Source organism: Abramis brama (genome assembly GCF_963993115.1).
Source record: "Abramis brama genome assembly, chromosome: 18".
Lineage (NCBI taxonomy): Eukaryota > Metazoa > Chordata > Actinopteri > Cypriniformes > Leuciscidae > Abramis > Abramis brama.
In genome coordinates, this window is record NC_139980.1 from 24675581 (window position 1) to 24694191 (window position 18611).

Consider the following 18611-nt stretch of genomic DNA (forward strand, 5'->3'; position numbering starts at 1 on the left):
GATCTATTTAATAATGCAACTTTCCCATTTCTGGTCCACAATTTGGACCGTTTTATTACAGGATAAAATGTTTCCGTTGGGATTAACTGGGCAAATAGTGGCCTTGATGACAACGGTTTTAGATATAACAGCCAGCACATAAGCAAGTTCTTTTGTTAAATTCTCAAATGCATTAATGTTACATAGAGCGAGCTGTGAAATACTGCAGAGTTAATAGGTCATATCAGAATTTTCTAACTGATATGGCTTTTCTCAATTTAAATGACCTGCATTTTGATACTCATTCAGACCACATCTCACACACCCATGATCACATCCTGTTTTTCGTCAAGACAAGCCCTTGACTTGTTTCAATTAATATATTTCTTAAAAAGTGCCAAATGGCCAAAGAAAAAGGGCAGCTATTTTTGACTTAAAATTGGTGTATTTAATCATGATGTAATAGTTTAAGTGGATTTTTTTTTTTTTAACTGTATACCATATAAATTGATGTAAAAGTATTTTTTTTTCTTGAAATGATTTCATGTGGGATAAAATAATGACCCTGTCCCTTATGAAATTAGTGCATAGCATGGCATGAGAGATTTGCAACGATTACTACGTAGACCTTGCTTGAGGACGAAAGTGTCTAAATTTTACTAAAAATGTGGCATTATGTGTTGTTTAGAGATGGCAGGTGGTATGGTTTATGATGTTTGTATTTTGGCATTGTTTTCTTTTTTCAATGAGATGAATGTTAAAGTGTTTCATGATGTAAGGAAATGTGTCATTAAATAATGTAATAAACGTCTTGAGATTAATCGTGTTTTGTTCTCTAATGTAAGGTATTTCTCTTAATATCATTTAAATAGTTACTGTGGGAACTACTAATGTCATGAAATAAATGACAAGAGAAATTAAAAAGATTCTTAAATGTTATTTGATTGAAGAACATTTGTTTTGACTGATATTTTATATGGTTACCACCATACTTTTTTCTATATGTATCAAAACCCTTTATGCTATTAGGTATATTTAAATAAGGATCTTGACACCCCTTTTTAAACTACAAATTGTTCTGTTTAATATGTGATTATTTGTGTGTGTAGAGTAAACAAAAACATAACTGCCTTGTGTTGGCTATTTACGTCTGCTCTCCATGTGGCCATCTGCAAACACTGGAATATGCAAATGTTTATTTGGTTTAAGAAGAGGGAAAGTCACTAAAAGAATAGAGGTTTCAATGAAAAATAGTTTAATTTATATTCAGTCAAAGTGACATATACAACAAACCCTATTTACTGCTCAAAATATAACATCTACAGCTCAATCTTTTCAGTTCATATGGCATCATATACAAATGCAAAAATAAATGCATATCAATTTAGCAATATTTACAAATTTTTACAAAGTGCTTAAGGTATGTCATGAAGGCTAAGTTGCCAACACCCTTTCTTAGCCAGCCTATAACAAAGTACAGTGCGTCATCACGATGGCAAATGGCATATTCATACAACTGAAATATTATCCATTGCGCATCCACATTGTTCAACAATCATGTTTGGGAATTCAGCCACCTCAATTTCAGTATAATCTCCCTTTTTCACTAAATACATCATCGGTAGAGGCGCGCTCTCCACAACCGCGCACTTTCTCTCTCCGTAGCCGTAGTTGCGCTTGGGCTGCCGGCAGCCGCCGTTGCACCGGAACGCCTGATACCCGGACGGTTCGATGATCCAGTACTGGGTCCAAGTCAAGGCTCGGAAATTGATGAAGTATTTTTCCCTGCAGCACATTTCACTGTCTTTGTTGGTTTCACAGTCTCCACTAGACCTGCAACGTGAACAATAAAAGAATATTAACACATTGTTGAGCGTTTTAAATGAAACACATCCGTTTTATTTTTTAAGAAATTAATTCCGTAAGGCTTTACAGCCGGTGTTAAGCTACATAGCCTAAATCACATGAAAAAATATATTTATTTGACAATTTAACAATTTGACAATTGCTAACTCTATGTATAAAATATTTATAAAAAAAAGTAGGTCTATTTATGTGCCTAAATTTGCCACATTTACACTATAGCCTAAATGCATAGACCTAACCTAATTTATTATTTGAGCATAGGCCCTATATATATATATATATATATATATATATATCAAATTATATTATATTATATATTTACATTTAACAATAACTGGAATATAAATTAACCAAATTAGCATATTAGGCCTAGGTCTAATAGGCTACTTTTTTTTTTTTTTTTTTTTTAAAGCAGGCTTATGTAACAGTAAATGTTACATTTTATTAAAGTTAGGATTAAGTAATTAAAGAAACAAATAAAAAAAAAAATAGTGAATTTGTTCTTTAAAATTAGAATACTTTTTTCAGAAGGTGTAGCTAATACAAGGAAGGCCTACTCCAGAAAAGAGTCGAATATTAAGAAATGAAGCAAGGCTTACCCAAACTCTTCGAGGTTGAGGGTGTAAAGAACAAGCTCAGGTTTTCCCAGAGTGTTGTCGTTTGGATCTTGAGTTGTGAAGTGGACACACTTGGCCATCTCTGCCGCGTAACTGCCGGGTCTCTCGCCCTCGATCCACACCTCAAGGTGCATGGGCATCTCCATTCGGCTCTTCGACCAATAGTGTACTGCCTGGGTGACATCAAAGCTCTTCCAGCCGGTTTCGTGAATGGGAATCAATCTGAGGAGGTAATGGTTGTTACAATTAGCATGCATGTTCCTTAACGCCAATCAGCAGTGGAATTAGCATAATGAAGAAAGAATAATGACTGTCTGTGTCCGTCTCTGCTTACCTAGAATCCACTAGTGAAGTTCTGTTTGACCCGTCTTCCAGAGGTTCTACCCAGTAGATGCTCACCCTGGCGTTGTTGACGGGCCTGTGGCCCTTTCTCTCTGGGATGGAGCGCTTGTGTGGGGCTTTCTTGAACAGTTTCAGTTCTGCCATGGTCACTTCACTGTTCTCAGGGATCCTTGATGTCATCTCAAAGACCACACGTTGACGTGTCGTGTCAGAATATACAAATTCACCAGAGATGTCTGGAATAGACGAGAGCAATTTATTTATTTTGTAAAACTATGTTTTAAAGTTATAAGTTACTATTTAAAGTTTTATTTTTTTAAATTGCAGCACATTACATGTTCATTTGCATGGCACAATTTATGCACTATTTTTTGTATTTAATGTCAGTTTACTGGTTCTTTGTCTCTAAATTTTGCATTAGGCTATACATTGTGCATTTAAGTTAATTAAGCAAATTAATCTTACCTGCATTGCCAGGGATTCCCCTCAGGATGCCGGCTAAACTGGGAAGCGAGCGGCGTTTCCTTGCGTGGTGCAATTTCAGCATGGAAACATATTTGTTCTTAATGTGCGCTGGAATCACAAGGTTCTCCAGATCCCTCTTGTGAATTTTCGGAACTTCATTAAGTCCCAATTTCTTCAGGAGAGCCTCTTTCATGTCTTCGTGGGTGAAACCCCTCACCATCGCGAAAAATGCTGCGCAAAGGAGACACGCGGTACGGATTGAGGACATCTTTTACGCGAAGGTGCAGGAGAGGTTCTGAGTCTGTGCTGATGTTCACGGTCTGAAATGAATCTGCTTTGACAGCGGCCCGTCCTTATATGCACCCGTTAGACCCCCAGTCTTGTTCGCACTTTGTCAAAGGGGGGGTGGGGGGCGACTGACATCAGAGGGAAGGTGAATAGGTGATACATGAAAGCCACGATTCATCGGAGAAATGAACGCAAAATGCACAACTTAAAACTAGAATGATAATAAATAAAACATTTTTTATTTAAATAAAAATAATTATAATAATAAATACAAACATTTCCAGTTTCCAGATAAGATAGATAGATGATGATATATATATAGATATGTATAATAGATAGATACAGTAGGCTATGCATAATATGGATAGATAGATAGATAGATAGATAGATGATAGATAGATAGATAGATAGATAGATAGATAGATAGATAGATAGATAGATAGATAGATAGATAGATAGATAGATATGTGTATAATAGATAGATACAGTATGTATATAGATAGATAGACAGACAGATGTATATATCTAAATCTATATATATAGACAGACAGATAGATAGATAGACAGATAGATAGATAGACAGATAGATAGATAGATAGATAGATAGATAGATAGATAGATAGATAGATAGACAGAGGGATTTTTTTAACATTATGCAATTTAACAAAACATGTCACAAGTTCTATTTTTGCAATACAAGCAAGAAGTTAACATAATTATGTGTGAATGTAGACCTGCTCTACTTGCATTTTATGTTATCTGTATTGCTGACATAATGTTCTTGTTGTGTGGATTTACCGATGACCTTCCAGACATGGTGAACCTAGAACGCTCCCTCCTTTCCAGTTTGCATGTGCACGTTGATGTAGCACCCTTGTTCGTCATGTGTACATTCCCCTGGACATTGTAAAACATTCCTTGTCTGGCAAGAGTCTGTCAGTATAGAGTTTTCAGTCCCTCTGTTTAAGCACCATTCTGATCACCCTCGCTGTGGTCCCATCATCATTGGGTGGGCTGAGGGATTAGATGTTTATTCGAAGACCACCATCCTTCAGCTTGATGCACAGATTAAAATTATTAGGCAAACAGACTGTTTAATCCAGGGCTGCAGTATAGGATGTGGATTGGGAGGCTCTTCACAGGTTGGTGATTATCTGATTCCATTGCCAGATTTACCATTCCTTGTTTGGTCACACTAACATTAGAAGAGGGGCTAGTGGCACTGAGGGCCCAGTGTGTAAGTATGTGTATTGGCCCCTCTATTTGCTCTAAGATGTCAGACAGACTAAAGGAGCTCACAGGAAGAACAGATGACAAATGACTGGCTGGAGATGGAGGCAAATTAATGCAATACAAATGCAGAATCAGACAAAAGAGCTCACTGTTTGAGCCCAGAGGAGTATTACCATATCAGCTGCAAGAAATGATTAAGTTGTCATCTGTTAATATTTGTCCTATTCACACAAAAAAGTTAACTAGATACAGGTATGTTTCTCCAAATAGTTTAGAAACAGTTTGAACATCTGGTAATAAGTCTGGAATATGAAATGTGAATAATTAAATATAAGCTATATATATATATTTAAAAAAAAATGCTGTTCAAATTAAATCTTTATTCTTGAAAGTCATGTTAGTTAGATGTGAAATTAATTGCCAAAAATCCTCAGTCTAGGGGCCTGCTTGACTCATTTTGTACAATACACATGGTGCATGAGTAAACTGAAGTCCAGGATCCTTGTGTGATTACTGTCAGTCTTCTGTCCTTCCTTGTCGATTATTTTGAGGCCCTTTCGTCAATAGAAGTACCATCTAATTCTCAAAGGTAGTATATCCTTAATCAAAGGATGGAGGTACACGCCAATCAACAAAACATGTGTTAATTAACACCTCTCTACTACATACGAAAGACAGCACTATTCAAACGGATCCCGCCTCGGTTTGATAAAACAACAAACATTCTATAGCGACGTCATAAAGGTAACGACGTTGAAAATTCAGTGTTCTTTTCGTCAGTGATTATCGATATCGTAAAAATGCATAACCTATGCAGGATATATATATATATATATATATATATATATATATATATATATATATATATATATATATATTTAAAAAAAAAATTTTTTTTAAATGTGCTTCAGGATGTTTATTGTTTAAAAAAATCTCATGGTCAAATGAAATTAATAATTGAATGTTAACTTCCTGTTCAACATTCCCTACATCCTGCCGCAGTTTGGTTCTAACATCAAATGTTTTGACATGAAAGACACTATTAGCACCTTATTAGGTTTGGTGTGGCAATTGTCAGATTCAGATTTATTGAAGAATGTTTATGAAATGCGCCACCTTGAGAAGAGATGTCACGTTCTCAAACGTCAAACGCTTACACGTGAACAGCTGTGCTTTGACATTTTCGTTTGATGTGACAAATATGTTTAGCTACTCTATCGAACTAAACAGCTTGTTTGCTTAAGACATAGGCCTTATATTTAAAAAGTGACATATATGAAAACAGCCTACTAATAGCCTATATATTAAGCTCATCTTTAATATTTATTTCTAGACATAGCCCCACAGTTGTAGCCAGTTTTGAAAAAATCTTAACTTAAATGTAACAATTACAACCATATCTGCTACTCAATAAACGTTAAATAAATACACGGACAAATAAATAGCAGAGAGGCTCTTGTTAAAATTTCTCATTGCAATTGCAATGCAAAATATTGGACACAAGAGGGCGAACGTGCTCATTTTTCTTAAAAAATAACAACGTTTCTGCACAAAATACCTTTCCCAAAGAGAAAACGTGTTTCTTTGGGTTACATGCCCATCAATATTCACTAGAAATTAGGCCTACTGTTTGAATGATACACCAATCACCACTAGTTACCATGCATACATTGCTTTTTTTATCGCATTTATTTGTTTTATGGTGTGTAGTGTGTTTTATTTTATTTTGTGAATGCAAAAAAGGTCATTCATGGGGCATAAGTATAATTTCAAGAACTCTCAAGGGGCGCATAAACCCTCTAGGCTGCATCCGAAATCGCATACTTCCCTATAGTAGGCAAAAATCAGTATGTGACAAAAGAACCATGTCCGAATTCACAGTAGCCTACTCATAAAAGAGTTAGCAAAAAGTACCCGGATAACCTACTTCTTCTAGCGAGATTCTGCATACGATGGACACTTTACTATCCCATGAAGCCATGGGAGAGGATTTATGAATGGCAGTGAAGCAACGTGACGTCACGTGATGATAACAACATGGTGGATGTAGTATGCCCAGATTACATTCATACAACACACATTCATACTATATAGAAGTGAAGTAATTACTTATTCAAAATGAGTACCTACTCAAGAGAATGGGAATGTACATCATTGCATTATGGGTAGTGGTCGCCATATTTTAGGACACGCCCATAAGCGTACAATGATGGCAAATACAAATCACCAAAGAAAAAAAAAAAAAAAAAAAAACCATGTATGTTAATAAATATTTTTAAGAACTGCTTGGACGCTTAGTATAAACCGACTAATATTTGAGTCTCTTACCTACATTCGAGCGCTCAGCCAAGACACTGGACATATTCCTTGCATACCATACACTCATAATAATACCGCCATCTATCAGACCACACATAAGACCAAATTGATTTCTCGAGTCTTTTGCAGTTTATTGTTTTAATAACTAAATTGTGGCACTGAGATATCCTCTAGATAAAATAATAAACACAATATAGCTTGATCTCAAACAGTGGATCATTTATTTAATCAACATATAGCATCATATCACCCTAATTTCTTAAAGCACTAAGGGATAACCATAGACAGTAAAAGGGAATAACATAACAGTATGGCGCTCTGAAATCTAAATTTATTTTTATTGTGAACGTGTATTACAAATAAGTTTTAAAGGGATAGTTTACCCAAAAATGAAAATGTTGTCATTACTTATTCACCCTCAATGAATTACTTTCTTCTTCTGAACACAAAAGAAGATATTTTGAAGAATGTTGGTAATCAAACAGTTGACGGTAACGTTACCCATTTGACTTACATAGGAGAAGTCAGTGGGTGCCATCAACTGTCTGGTTACCAACATTCTTTTAAAATATCTTCTTTTGTGTTCAACAGAAGAAAGAAACTCATACAGGTTTGTAACAACATGAGAGTGAGTAAATAATACAATTTTCATTTTTGGGTCAACTATCCCTTTAATGGAACAAGTACAAGTTTCCTTACCTAAGTAAGTCCCACAAGAGACTCAAAACAATGTATTTAAAAGTATGTATTCTTACATAATACATGCGTAAAAAGCATTTTAAAACGAATGAGTAACCAAAAAAAGTTAGCATAGTTTTAGTCAAAGACAACTGCTATAATTAGAAGTCGCGTTGGCCTGCAGAGGTAACCATAGCAACAGTACGTTACGTTGTTCGAGCTCTTTCCGTCACCTTCAGACAAGTCAACAAAAAAGTCCTGCCGTTATCACTTTATTATTTATGTACCACAAGGAAATGACAAAACTCGAGTGTTTTGAAAGTGTTTAAATAATTAGCGCACTGCGCTAAAAGATAATTTGGGTTAAGCGAAACGAACCTCAACGACAAATTACTGACAGAAATTCCTTCAAAAGGTCGAGCCCTCTGAAGGCCAGTGAATAATTGGCGGATAATTCGCACACTGCTCTAGTATACACTACTCTATTTCCCACCAGCATATCCCTCCATTCCCCGCAGCAGATGCCGTGACGGTCGCCATGATGATGTCGGGTTTTGCCTGCAGCAGCAGCAGCGAGCTGTGAGAGAGAGAGAGAGAGAGAGAGAGAGAGAGAGAGAGACCGGGAGCAGAGCAGGGAAGGCAGGCAGCAGAGCAGAGTCCTCCACCGACATGTACGAGGACGCATATTTTCAGTCCCTCGCCGCAACGCTTCCCCGACAAGTGCATAATATCGCGTAACAGTTGTCGAACCCACGGCTTGCTCTCTCCGCCAGCGTTTTGTATATACAGAGAGGAATTTAAAGGAAAAACAGCTTGCTAAGGCTTTCGCAGTCCTGACAGAGGAGGGGCATATGGGGCTTTGTAGCAATGCAGATCCCGTGCTGCTGATGCGCTTTTGTTGCTGCATTATGGATAACCACAGATATCACCATGTCTCGGGGGATTGCTTAAAACTTCTTTGGTGACTTCTTTTGTGAAAAGTGTCCTTCAAAGGAGAATCTGAAATCGGGAATACATAAGCCTAGGTAATATACGTCAAATCCACCGGCCAGGGCAGGGTCGATGGCTGCAAGTTCTCTGCATCTAAGGACTGCGAATTCATGATGTTGTGGATTGATATGGACGCATCGGTAAGAGAGGGACCATGATTGACCCCCTTAAGCTTGACTATATATTTCTGAGCCTTTAAGTTTTTCGATCACTCAAGTGTGCCACTGGCCGGTCCAATTTGCTACCGTGGGGAGCAAATCCTGACCTTACTGTGAGACATCAGCACCATTTGAAACCATGTCTGGAGAGGTGCGTTTGAAGAAGCTGGAGAAGCTGTTTCTAGATGGCCCGTCTCAATCCAGCGGCCAGTGCTTTAGCGTGGAGACCTTGTTGGATGTTCTTGTCTGCCTTTATGATGAGTGCAATAATTCTCCCCTCAGAAGAGAGAAAAACGTTCTGGAGTTCCTAGACTGGGGTAAGACACATTTCATGCACTGCACGCCTTGTCTTTCACGCGTCCCACACGTCAGTTGTTTGGCGATTCACTGTGACATGCGGGAGCCAAACAAACTATTGTTATATTGTCTGACGTTAGCCAGCTGCTTAACAGACAAAGTTGCTGTATGGAAAACACATCGAGTTGTTTTCGAGGGGGGAACAGAAATGAAGATGACATCATCGCTAGACTGGTTTGTGCATGAATGTGGAATGTGAAGCTCACCTTAATGAGTCCCTACTTACTGTTGAAACAAGGTGGATACAGTGCAGTGGGCTTTCATTTCGACATGGGCCACAGATAAACGATCTAATTTATTTATGGCCTCTGTGCATGTTCACCAGTAGAATAGTATGTATATTCTTTCTCGATGGCCTAACACTTAGCTTAGCTACATATAATATTCAGGCAGTAGCTAAAGGTGCACTCATATCTATCTATCTATCTATCTATCTATCTATCTATCTATCTATCTATCTATCTATCTATCTATCTATCTATCTATCAGGCACTTTACAAATCACAAAACAGTCACACACACACACTATATATATATATATATATATATACTATATATCACATCACTATATATATATCACAATAATCTCAAAAACGTCCTGGCTTGTGTGCAACAACACTGACTGGCTATATATATATATATATATATATATATATATATATATATATATATATACTACAAACACAACATAACTGTTTAAGTCTCTTTTCCTTTTATGACCCTCACATTTTTTATCTATACCTTTATTTCTTTTAATTAGTTTAATTAGTAACTTTTATTGTATTTTTTTTTACCTTTTTATGGTTACTATTTAAAAAAAAAATTTTTTTTTTTAATATAGGCCTAAAGAACTTTGAATTACCCCATGTATGAAATGTGCTATATAAATAAACTTGCCTTGCCTAACCCAAGTCAAAATTTTGATTGATGGTGTGGATCAGCATGCAGTGAGTAAACACACGTCATGTATCCAGGTTTATACATGTCAGAATCACATCCAAAATCTATTGAAATGAATAAGATGCTAGGCTATATGTAAACAAAAACCTACTGAGTGCACTTTCAAGGCAAATAGGCAAAGTTTTATGGGGGCAGAGTTCATCCTGCATCTGTAAATGATCTAATTGCTAGTTTAAAATGGAGCAGAATGAACAGCCTTCTATCTCTGGAAAAAGTTTGGCTTAATTAACTGTCATGTTATGTAACTCTGAGAAATGAAGAGAATGCAGCAAACAGCATGGGTTTAGATTCATTGACCATCGTCTGAATGCAGTGCCAATTCACAGCACAGTCCCTGCTTAGATTGTTGTATTGTTTACAATCCTTTTATTTGAATGAAAATGCAAATCAAACTAGCCTTCAAGCAACTTAGTTAGGCCTGTATACTTTGACAGTGCCGGTCAGTGTTGTTGCACACTAGCCAGGACGTTTTTGAAATTATTGTAATTTGAGCTATTGTGCGTCATTGTGCATGTGTGCTTGTGCGAAAAAGTGTAAGTGCACCTTTCCTGTGGGGAGTCTCTATAGGGCAACGTCAGGAAACTCCACTGAGCCACTGGACACATGATGTCATACGGGGAAACGGCTGTGCATTGTGTTTGTCCCCTTTGTGGACTTGACTATTTAAAGACCGACTAGATGGGTCACTCAGTCATGAGCTCATTAGCACACACTCACTCTTTCATTCACATTTCAATGTGACAGTCATTGGAACGGAGACCAAAGTCGCAGTTTATTGTCACCAAGGTCAAAGTTAGCTTCACAAGGGACTTTGTGTCTTGCTTTTTTTGTGACACACTAACACATTTTACGGTGTTCATATTACAAAAAAGTTCCAGCTGGAAGGCTGGAAGGCAGCGTAACTTTGGAACCGGGGGGATAAATTTGGCTGGTTGCTCTGCATTTCCTCAGCGTCTGAGGGCAGTTCATAAACAGAATTACTGAGGGTGCATCAACCACTGATGGTTTAGGTAAGGGCAGTGATGAGTATTCCACATTCAGCGTTGATGGTTTGTAATTGGAGCCTTGAGGCCGTCACAATGTACTACAACATAATGAGAATCACATGTATGTTGGGACAAGGCCGCTAAGCTGCAATTATATGCGAAACCCCCTGGAATGTCCCAGTCCTCCAGAGAAATGTATGCATAACCCTACGAGACACAGAATGAATGATTCATTCGCATTTTCTTCCCTTCCCTTCCATTGCCAACCAAGTCTAGACCAGTGACCTAGAGCCATATTGTATTGTTCTGATTATTTTTTCATTGTGAAAGAGTGAATTCATGCAGACTCCCTGGGCTTTTCAATGAAATGAATCTAGGGCCAGCTGGCAAAGATGCTTAAATACACTTCAGCTTTTCATTCGTTTTCTCTTTACTGGCCATAGAATATTGGAGGCAGCTTGGGGAATGGTTTGACGGGGTTTCCCAAATTATACATTCATTAACCAGTGCATTATGTTTAAAAGGTATTCCCTCTCAGGTATTCCCACTGTCAGTACAAAATCAAATTGGATCAATGTGGAACCCTTTGACCAGTGAAAGTAATGTACAGGCTTTTTTCACTTACAAAAAAGTACTTATCATGGTTGATTGGACATGGTGCTTTGGTAATATCGTGGTATTATTTGAATTTTGTTGGTGTATAGTGTAAATACCATGGTATGCTAATAAGGTTAGTGTGAGGTCACTCATTGGACATGTGACAATATTTCACAGTCTATTGCGTATCCTGCTAAAATGCAAGGCATGCCAGAAATTGAGCTGCTCCACACTGAGGTGAAGATCAATGCCAAACTCCCAAAATAACGCCTCAGCAATGCAGAGATCTGGATGCATTGTTCCTCCCTGTCACATGATGTTTCTCCTGCGGAGGGCTTGGCTCGGATCGCTCGGCTGTAATAGTATGGTTTAAAGCCAAAGAATTCACCTCTTCTCCCTCATCTGACTCCATTCCCACTCTGGTCCCTCATTCCAGCACACCCTCCAGCACAGTCAAACAGGAACTTATTTAGTGCTAACATTATACACTTAGACACCCGCCCATGCCTGAAGCTGTAGTATGCACACACATGGGAAGAGAGAATGTTTTTGTCATTGTATATGTATTGTAATGCATTCTAGACACGTTTTAGGGTGTGTTTCGCTAATAGAGATCTGTTATTTGAGATAACACTCAGAAGTAGCCAGATAGCCAATGCTGCAGTGCATTGGTGCTCTGAGACCCTCCTTGTACACTGTAGATGAAGAAGTGCTGCATTCCGCTCAGACTAAGGCCAGATTTGCATGGAAGTGCTGACTCAGAGTTCTAGCTCTTTGCCGCTCTGATGTGCAGTGTGAAGAGGCTCGTACGGCAGCGGTTTGATGCCTACTCTCTGTCGCCATTCTCTCGATCTATCTTCCTCTCAGTGCATCCAATTTCTTCATTGGCCAGCATTTAAATCAGTCTGCCAGTTCGCTAGCTTCAGCAGAGGAAAATAACAGACACGCTCAGTTTCATTTGCCATTTGAGATCTAAGTAAACCATTGGTGGCAGGTGACAGTTGAACATGTCTAAACAAATACTGCGAAATGCTACAGTCTGCAGCTGTGCAAGTGTGATGTTGATGGATTTAGTAAAACTCAATTCTGTTGCCTTAAAGTGATAGTTTTGGTCATCATTTACTCACCTACAATGTAAAACAACATGGGACCCCATTGACTTTTTTTTGCAAAGTCAGTCATAAAGGTTTGATTTCAACTAAAAATGGGCTAAATAATATAAAATTGATAGATCTAATTTGGAACCCAATTCTACTACTTTAAGGGGATAGTTCAAATGAAATTTGTCCTCATTTACTCACCTTCAACATTGTAAAACAACATTGGACCCCATTGACCTTCATTGAATGAAAAAGGAAAAACAAAACAGACATTTTCAAAATATATTTTGTTCCACAGAAGAAAGAAAGTCCTACAGGTGTATTTTAGCCAGGGACCTCTAGTTGAGTTGACAACTAGGAATGACCCAGTTATTTAATCAGCAGAATACAAAAGTAGATTTTATAGAACGTTTCATTTGTTTTCACTCAGACAATGAAAGTCAATGGGGGACAAAACAACACTGGATTTCATTGTATAGAAAAAATACATTGAGTTGCTTTTGGAAAATAGCTTTAATTGTTTTCTATAGAAGAAAGTCATATATGTAAATGATGACAGAATTTTCATTTTATGTGAACTATTCCTATAAATATGGGGTAGTTTTATGATTTACAAAACGGTTGGCAACTTTAGTAGCAGTGCAGATTGGCCAGTGTCCTCTGACATTGCTGACCGACTATAATGCTGCATGCACACAGTTATCACTTGGCCTTACTTTGGGCTTGCTTCCTGATTTATGTGCCTGAATACTTTGTGTGTGTGTATTTTTGGTGTACGCCCTTGAGCTTTGATACACTGGAACAGTAGACCATCCTATCAGAATGCTACCACATGCACCACTAAGCTGTGACACAATGTGACCCAGAGATTTGACCCCAACATTCAGTAAAGACTTAAAAATATGACTTCCAAAACCATTCTGACTCTAAATTCCAATTGGATGAGTAAAATTCAAAGCTATTGTAAAATGACTATGTACACTGTCTAGCAGTGGTAGTGTCTAGCATGTAGTATTACTTTTTATTCTCAAATGAAGAGCAAACAGCGCATACGTAGATTTATTTTATTTTTTCCTGAAGTGTTTTCAATGTAGACACTACTGAATAGCAAAGTGATTTGCGGGTTCAGCGGGTTTGGTTTGGTTTGGTTTCTCTTTCAGTAGGCGTGCATTTGTGTTTTGCATCATAGTTTCCAGTCCTCGAGGGTCACGGGAAGCTCTCGCTGGCCATGCAGCACGATGAAGCAGCCTCGAGTGTCACAAAATGAGGAAATCCTGTGGTTGGAGTGATTTTTGTCTGTTGGTTATCTTGGCTGACCCCGTAAACACTAGGTATGTTTTGCTTGGTGCTGTACTTGTTAGCCACGCACATAATGTGCATGTCAGGCCACGTTTCAGTCAAATCTACCTCATGAGATTTCCAAATGACAAAAATACCCTCACACTTCAGTAACTATCACGCATGACTTACGCTTGATCAAGATTTTACAAGCTTTCCAAATTGTAAACGCCTCGTATTTTGAGATAATTACTCTTGCATGCAAAAAATGCTGCACCCCTGAGATGAATAGTTAGGCTGAATTGCTGTAATAGCTGGCTAGTTGTAAAACAGTGTACATGGTTTAGTAAGGTTTGTAAAATGGAAAATACAGGCAATTAAACAGACATTTTTAAAGATTGAAATCAGCCTCAGACAGGTGATAAACATCATGGAAGGTTATCTGATATCACATTATGTTGATTGGTCTTGTTACCAATCTGACCTTTCAAGATTTCCTGTCTCAACTGTCAAAGTTCATTTGCTTAGCAGCTCAGACTGCAGCTCCATTCTAAAAACTAGTCAGCTGCATCATATCATGAGTTCTTTTCTTTAGACAATCCAAAATGGCATTGTGTCAAAATGGCAATCCTAGTTCTTTTTTGGCGAGCGTCTCAATCAGACTGTCACTTCAGGGTACCAGCTTCAGCAGAGGAAAATAATGGACACTCAGTTTTATTTACCATATGAGATCTAAGTAAACCATTCGTGGCAGGTGACAATTGATCACGTTTTAAAGGTCCCAGGTTTTGATGTCCTTATGAATATATAGTTGCGGTATAAGTACCAAAAGCCATCTCAATATATTTTACAGCTCCTTTCTCAGGAGCTCTGCCAAGAACAGGTCGATTTTGGCCTGTCTACTTATTATTCATGAGCCTCTCTTCTGATTGGCCTGTTGTTTTCTGAGTGACGCACGGCCAGGTCAACCACAGGTAACTAGGGTCATGTATGCTGTAGCCTGCTGTGGCTTGCAAGTAAGGTAAATGAAACACCTGTAATGATGGTGATAAATTATTTGTTATTAAAGGATTAGATCACCTCAAAATAAAAATTTCCTGATAATTTACTCACCTCAGTGCCATCCAAGATGTTCATGTCTTTCTTTCTTCAGTGGAAAAGAAATTAAGTTTTTTGAGGAAAACATTTCAGGATTTTTCTCCACACAATGGACTTCAACGGTAACCAAATTGATGAAGTCCAAATCAATGCAGTTTCAAAGGGCTCTGAAGTGCTTCAAAGGGCTCTGCACGATCCCAGCTGAGGAATAGGGTCTTATCTAGCGAAACAATTGGTCATTTTCTAAAAAAAAAAAAAATATATATATATACTTTTTAACCACAATAATAAATAATAATAATTCCTAAAAAGCTGATATCTCAGTTCATCTCGATCTCACAAAGCTCCGTTATTATCAATGAAGCTGACTGCACAATAAATCTTTCATAATGTCAACACTTTGTTTGTTATAATCAGAGGATTTGCCAGCATGCAGAATTCAGCACTGAACAAAAACTCAGTTTTAAGCGGTGAGTGGATTCTATCTTAAATGCATCTTATTGGCCATTGCGTTCAAGAAATCAACACATTATGTCTGTGATTGGCTACATTGCTCAACGCTGCAAACATATTATATATAGAAACTTGTTCTGGCCTGTAAATCGTTTTTATTTAGTTTTAGTTATTCTTGTTGATTTTGTGCAACAGATGTTTTATTTTTAGATATTTCTATTTTGCGGAGTCTCGCAAATCGTATAATTCTTCCGCAACCCGCACACACACGAGTACCTTACCGCCCACACTTGGCCATCAAATCTAGTCCCGTGCCGCACTCTGTTGCGTTGGGTCCCGCGTGAGTGCAGTTGTCTACATCCATCGACTGAACAGCATGTTCTCGACATGTTTCCGTGTTGTTGTTGCTCGATCAGCAACGATGTTGTCCGGGGGTTGGGCAAAAGGAGGGAGGGATGGTGGGCAGTGCTCGGGGTGGTGACTGAAGAAGGCGGTGACTGAGTAGTTCTGACATCACATTTATACGGAAGTCACAACGGCTCGTGAAAAGGCACAGCTACTTTATGCAGGCTGTGTGCATTTGTCTGTGGATTGACTGTTTTGAAACTTATATGGTAGTTACATAGCCCCTAGACCTCTGCTATCATGAAAAAAGCCAGGAAATTTAAACTAAGGGTATGTTCACACTTGTAGTTCGGTTCTTTTGGTCTGGACCAAAAAAAGAAAAGAAATAATACATCTAGTCCTAGTTTGCTTAGCATTCACACTGTCATTTTTTTAACACCGAACCTAAAGATACCAAAAAAACAAACAAAAAAACAACAGCTTTTATGACGTATAATTTGCGGTTGAACTTGTCAAACATCCAAAACAATGCTGTGTGCTGGGCTAAATGTGTGTATATATGATAGTATTTTGAACTCATGAAGAGCCTAGAAAATGCGTAAAGGAGTCTCTTCACGGCATGGTAAATGTCTGAGATAAGTCCAATCTGGTAACAGAATCTAATTGTGTTTCTTCTCCGCTTTTCAAACCAAAGGTTATTTAATTTTTATTATTATTTTTGTTTTAAAGATGTGTTTGGCAGTAGACTAAATTTAAAGGCACTGTTGATAGCTGTCACATGTCAAATTTGTCAAGGTCATAGATGAGTCCTCTCATTATGAGTGCTGTCAGCATGTGTCTGACCTGCTGCGGGGGGTTAAGAAGAATGGCATGGGTGCGAGGAGATGCTCCATGGATGGGGGGGGGATGGGTTTTTAAAGAAAGAGATGGGGGTTTTCACATACATGACTCCCATATATAATTCATGTTGTTGTAGGAAGCAGGTAGCCTACCAGTTTGAATTTAATTTCAGTAAAGCTTTTGGTTTGGTCGTTAAATAATTTTCTTTCGTAATTCACAAAGAATCCAAACAAAGTGCGTTCTCGAAGGCTTTGCGGTTGAGACAGTATTTTGCATGTCGGCTGTTCAGTAAAGCTGAAAGAACACGGTTTCTCCCCCCCCCCCCCACCTGTCTGTCATCAGTCGACGTGTTTTGCAACATCTTTCTTTGAGTCGATCCACTTTTTGAACTCTTGTGTGCATTTCTTCTAGTCTTGTCGAAACATGTTTCGTCAAACGCATATTTTTGGGATACTTACGGTTTCAAGTCCTAGCACTGACACCTTTCCTCTGTAAGTTATAATTAGTAGTCGTTTACAACCTAAGGGATTGGATGTGGCCCAGAAAGTGTCTGCACTGGAGGACTGCAGAGGTGTGTGTGTGTGTGTATAAAGCCTTTTTGTCCCTTTCATTTATTTTTGCTGCTGAAAAGGGGGGTTTGTGCCAGCTTTAGACCATGACTGCTTTCTGTCATTGTATATAAAGTGTTCACATCACATGATTTGGACTTCAGTCAGAGTTAAAATATTAGATTTTCAACATGCACTTAGGTTTAACTGCACTTATGTTTATGACTTCAGTCTTAAGGCCCTTTCAAGAACAATAACTATAAAGATGACCATATCGATAACTATCTTCGCATTCACACCAAGAACGATAACCATAACGATAACTATTTTAGCGCCCACACACCAACAAACGATAACGCTCTATTTATTCTAAGCATGTGCTGCAGGTTTCTCATCTGCCGCTTTAAATGCTTGAGCTCTTCTGATTGGCTGTCAGTGTTTTTATTGTTTATCAGCTGGAGAAAATTGTTCTGAAATTTTATTATATGCAGTTTAGCCAGACTTTTGACTAAATAAGTCAAAAAAAAGTTTTATTAATTCATACGGTAGCTTTGTGTGAGGAACAGATTTTTAATTAAACGCAAACTAGTAGGCTACATTCTCAAAAATGTTTTTACTTTTATAATTTAAGGAAGACATATAGTCATACAGCTTTGGACCAATAAGAGGGTGAGTAAATGATGACAAATTTAATTTTTTAAAGTGAACTATCCCTTTAGCCTTATGTGAACAACACGGTGAGAAGCATGTGTGTATGGATCACGTTACAAATTGCAGGTTACTAATAGGGTTTGATGTTTGCTTTTAATGGGAAAGTGTTTTGACAGACAGTGTCTAGCCCAAATTAAAATGTCACAGTGGCATGTTCCAACGAAGTTGATTAGCGTTTAAGATAATAATGATTACGATGACAGTGATGATAATCTGAACATATTACATGGGTGGTGAAGTTTCAACAGTTCCGACTGCCTCCGGGTTTTCAGTCAGTCGTGGTAGGAAACGTCCAGCAGGATTTCATTCACTCCTCTGTTCTCAGAGAATGCAGTAGGGTAGAGTTACATCTACCATTACATATTTTGCCACAGGGAGGTGACTGGGTGGTATTATGTTGACT

At 38.0% G+C, this 18611-nt stretch overlaps 2 protein-coding genes across 8 annotated transcripts in view; one reads left to right on the top strand and one right to left on the bottom strand.

The window, feature by feature from the left end:
* Positions 1-1220: 1220 nt before the first annotated feature.
* Positions 1221-3626, bottom strand: lft1 (lefty1). Its single transcript, XM_084092091.1, has 4 exons — positions 3270-3626; positions 2797-3040; positions 2445-2684; positions 1221-1812 (listed from the first exon to the last, which is right to left on the bottom strand). The coding sequence occupies exons 1-4, from the start codon at positions 3535-3537 to the stop codon at positions 1488-1490; spliced, it is 1077 nt and encodes a 358-aa protein (XP_083948217.1). The 5' UTR covers positions 3538-3626; the 3' UTR covers positions 1221-1487.
* A 4772-nt stretch (positions 3627-8398) lies between these two features.
* Positions 8399-18611, top strand: part of cdc42bpab (CDC42 binding protein kinase alpha (DMPK-like) b) — a 59176-nt gene continuing 48963 nt past the window's right edge. For all 7 annotated transcript variants that reach the window (XM_084092092.1, XM_084092096.1, XM_084092094.1 and 4 more), the window contains exon 1: positions 8399-9252. In XM_084092092.1, the coding sequence (XP_083948218.1) occupies positions 9075-9252 (178 nt within the window). In that variant the 5' untranslated portion in view covers positions 8399-9074. The remainder of the gene's footprint in view (positions 9253-18611) is intronic.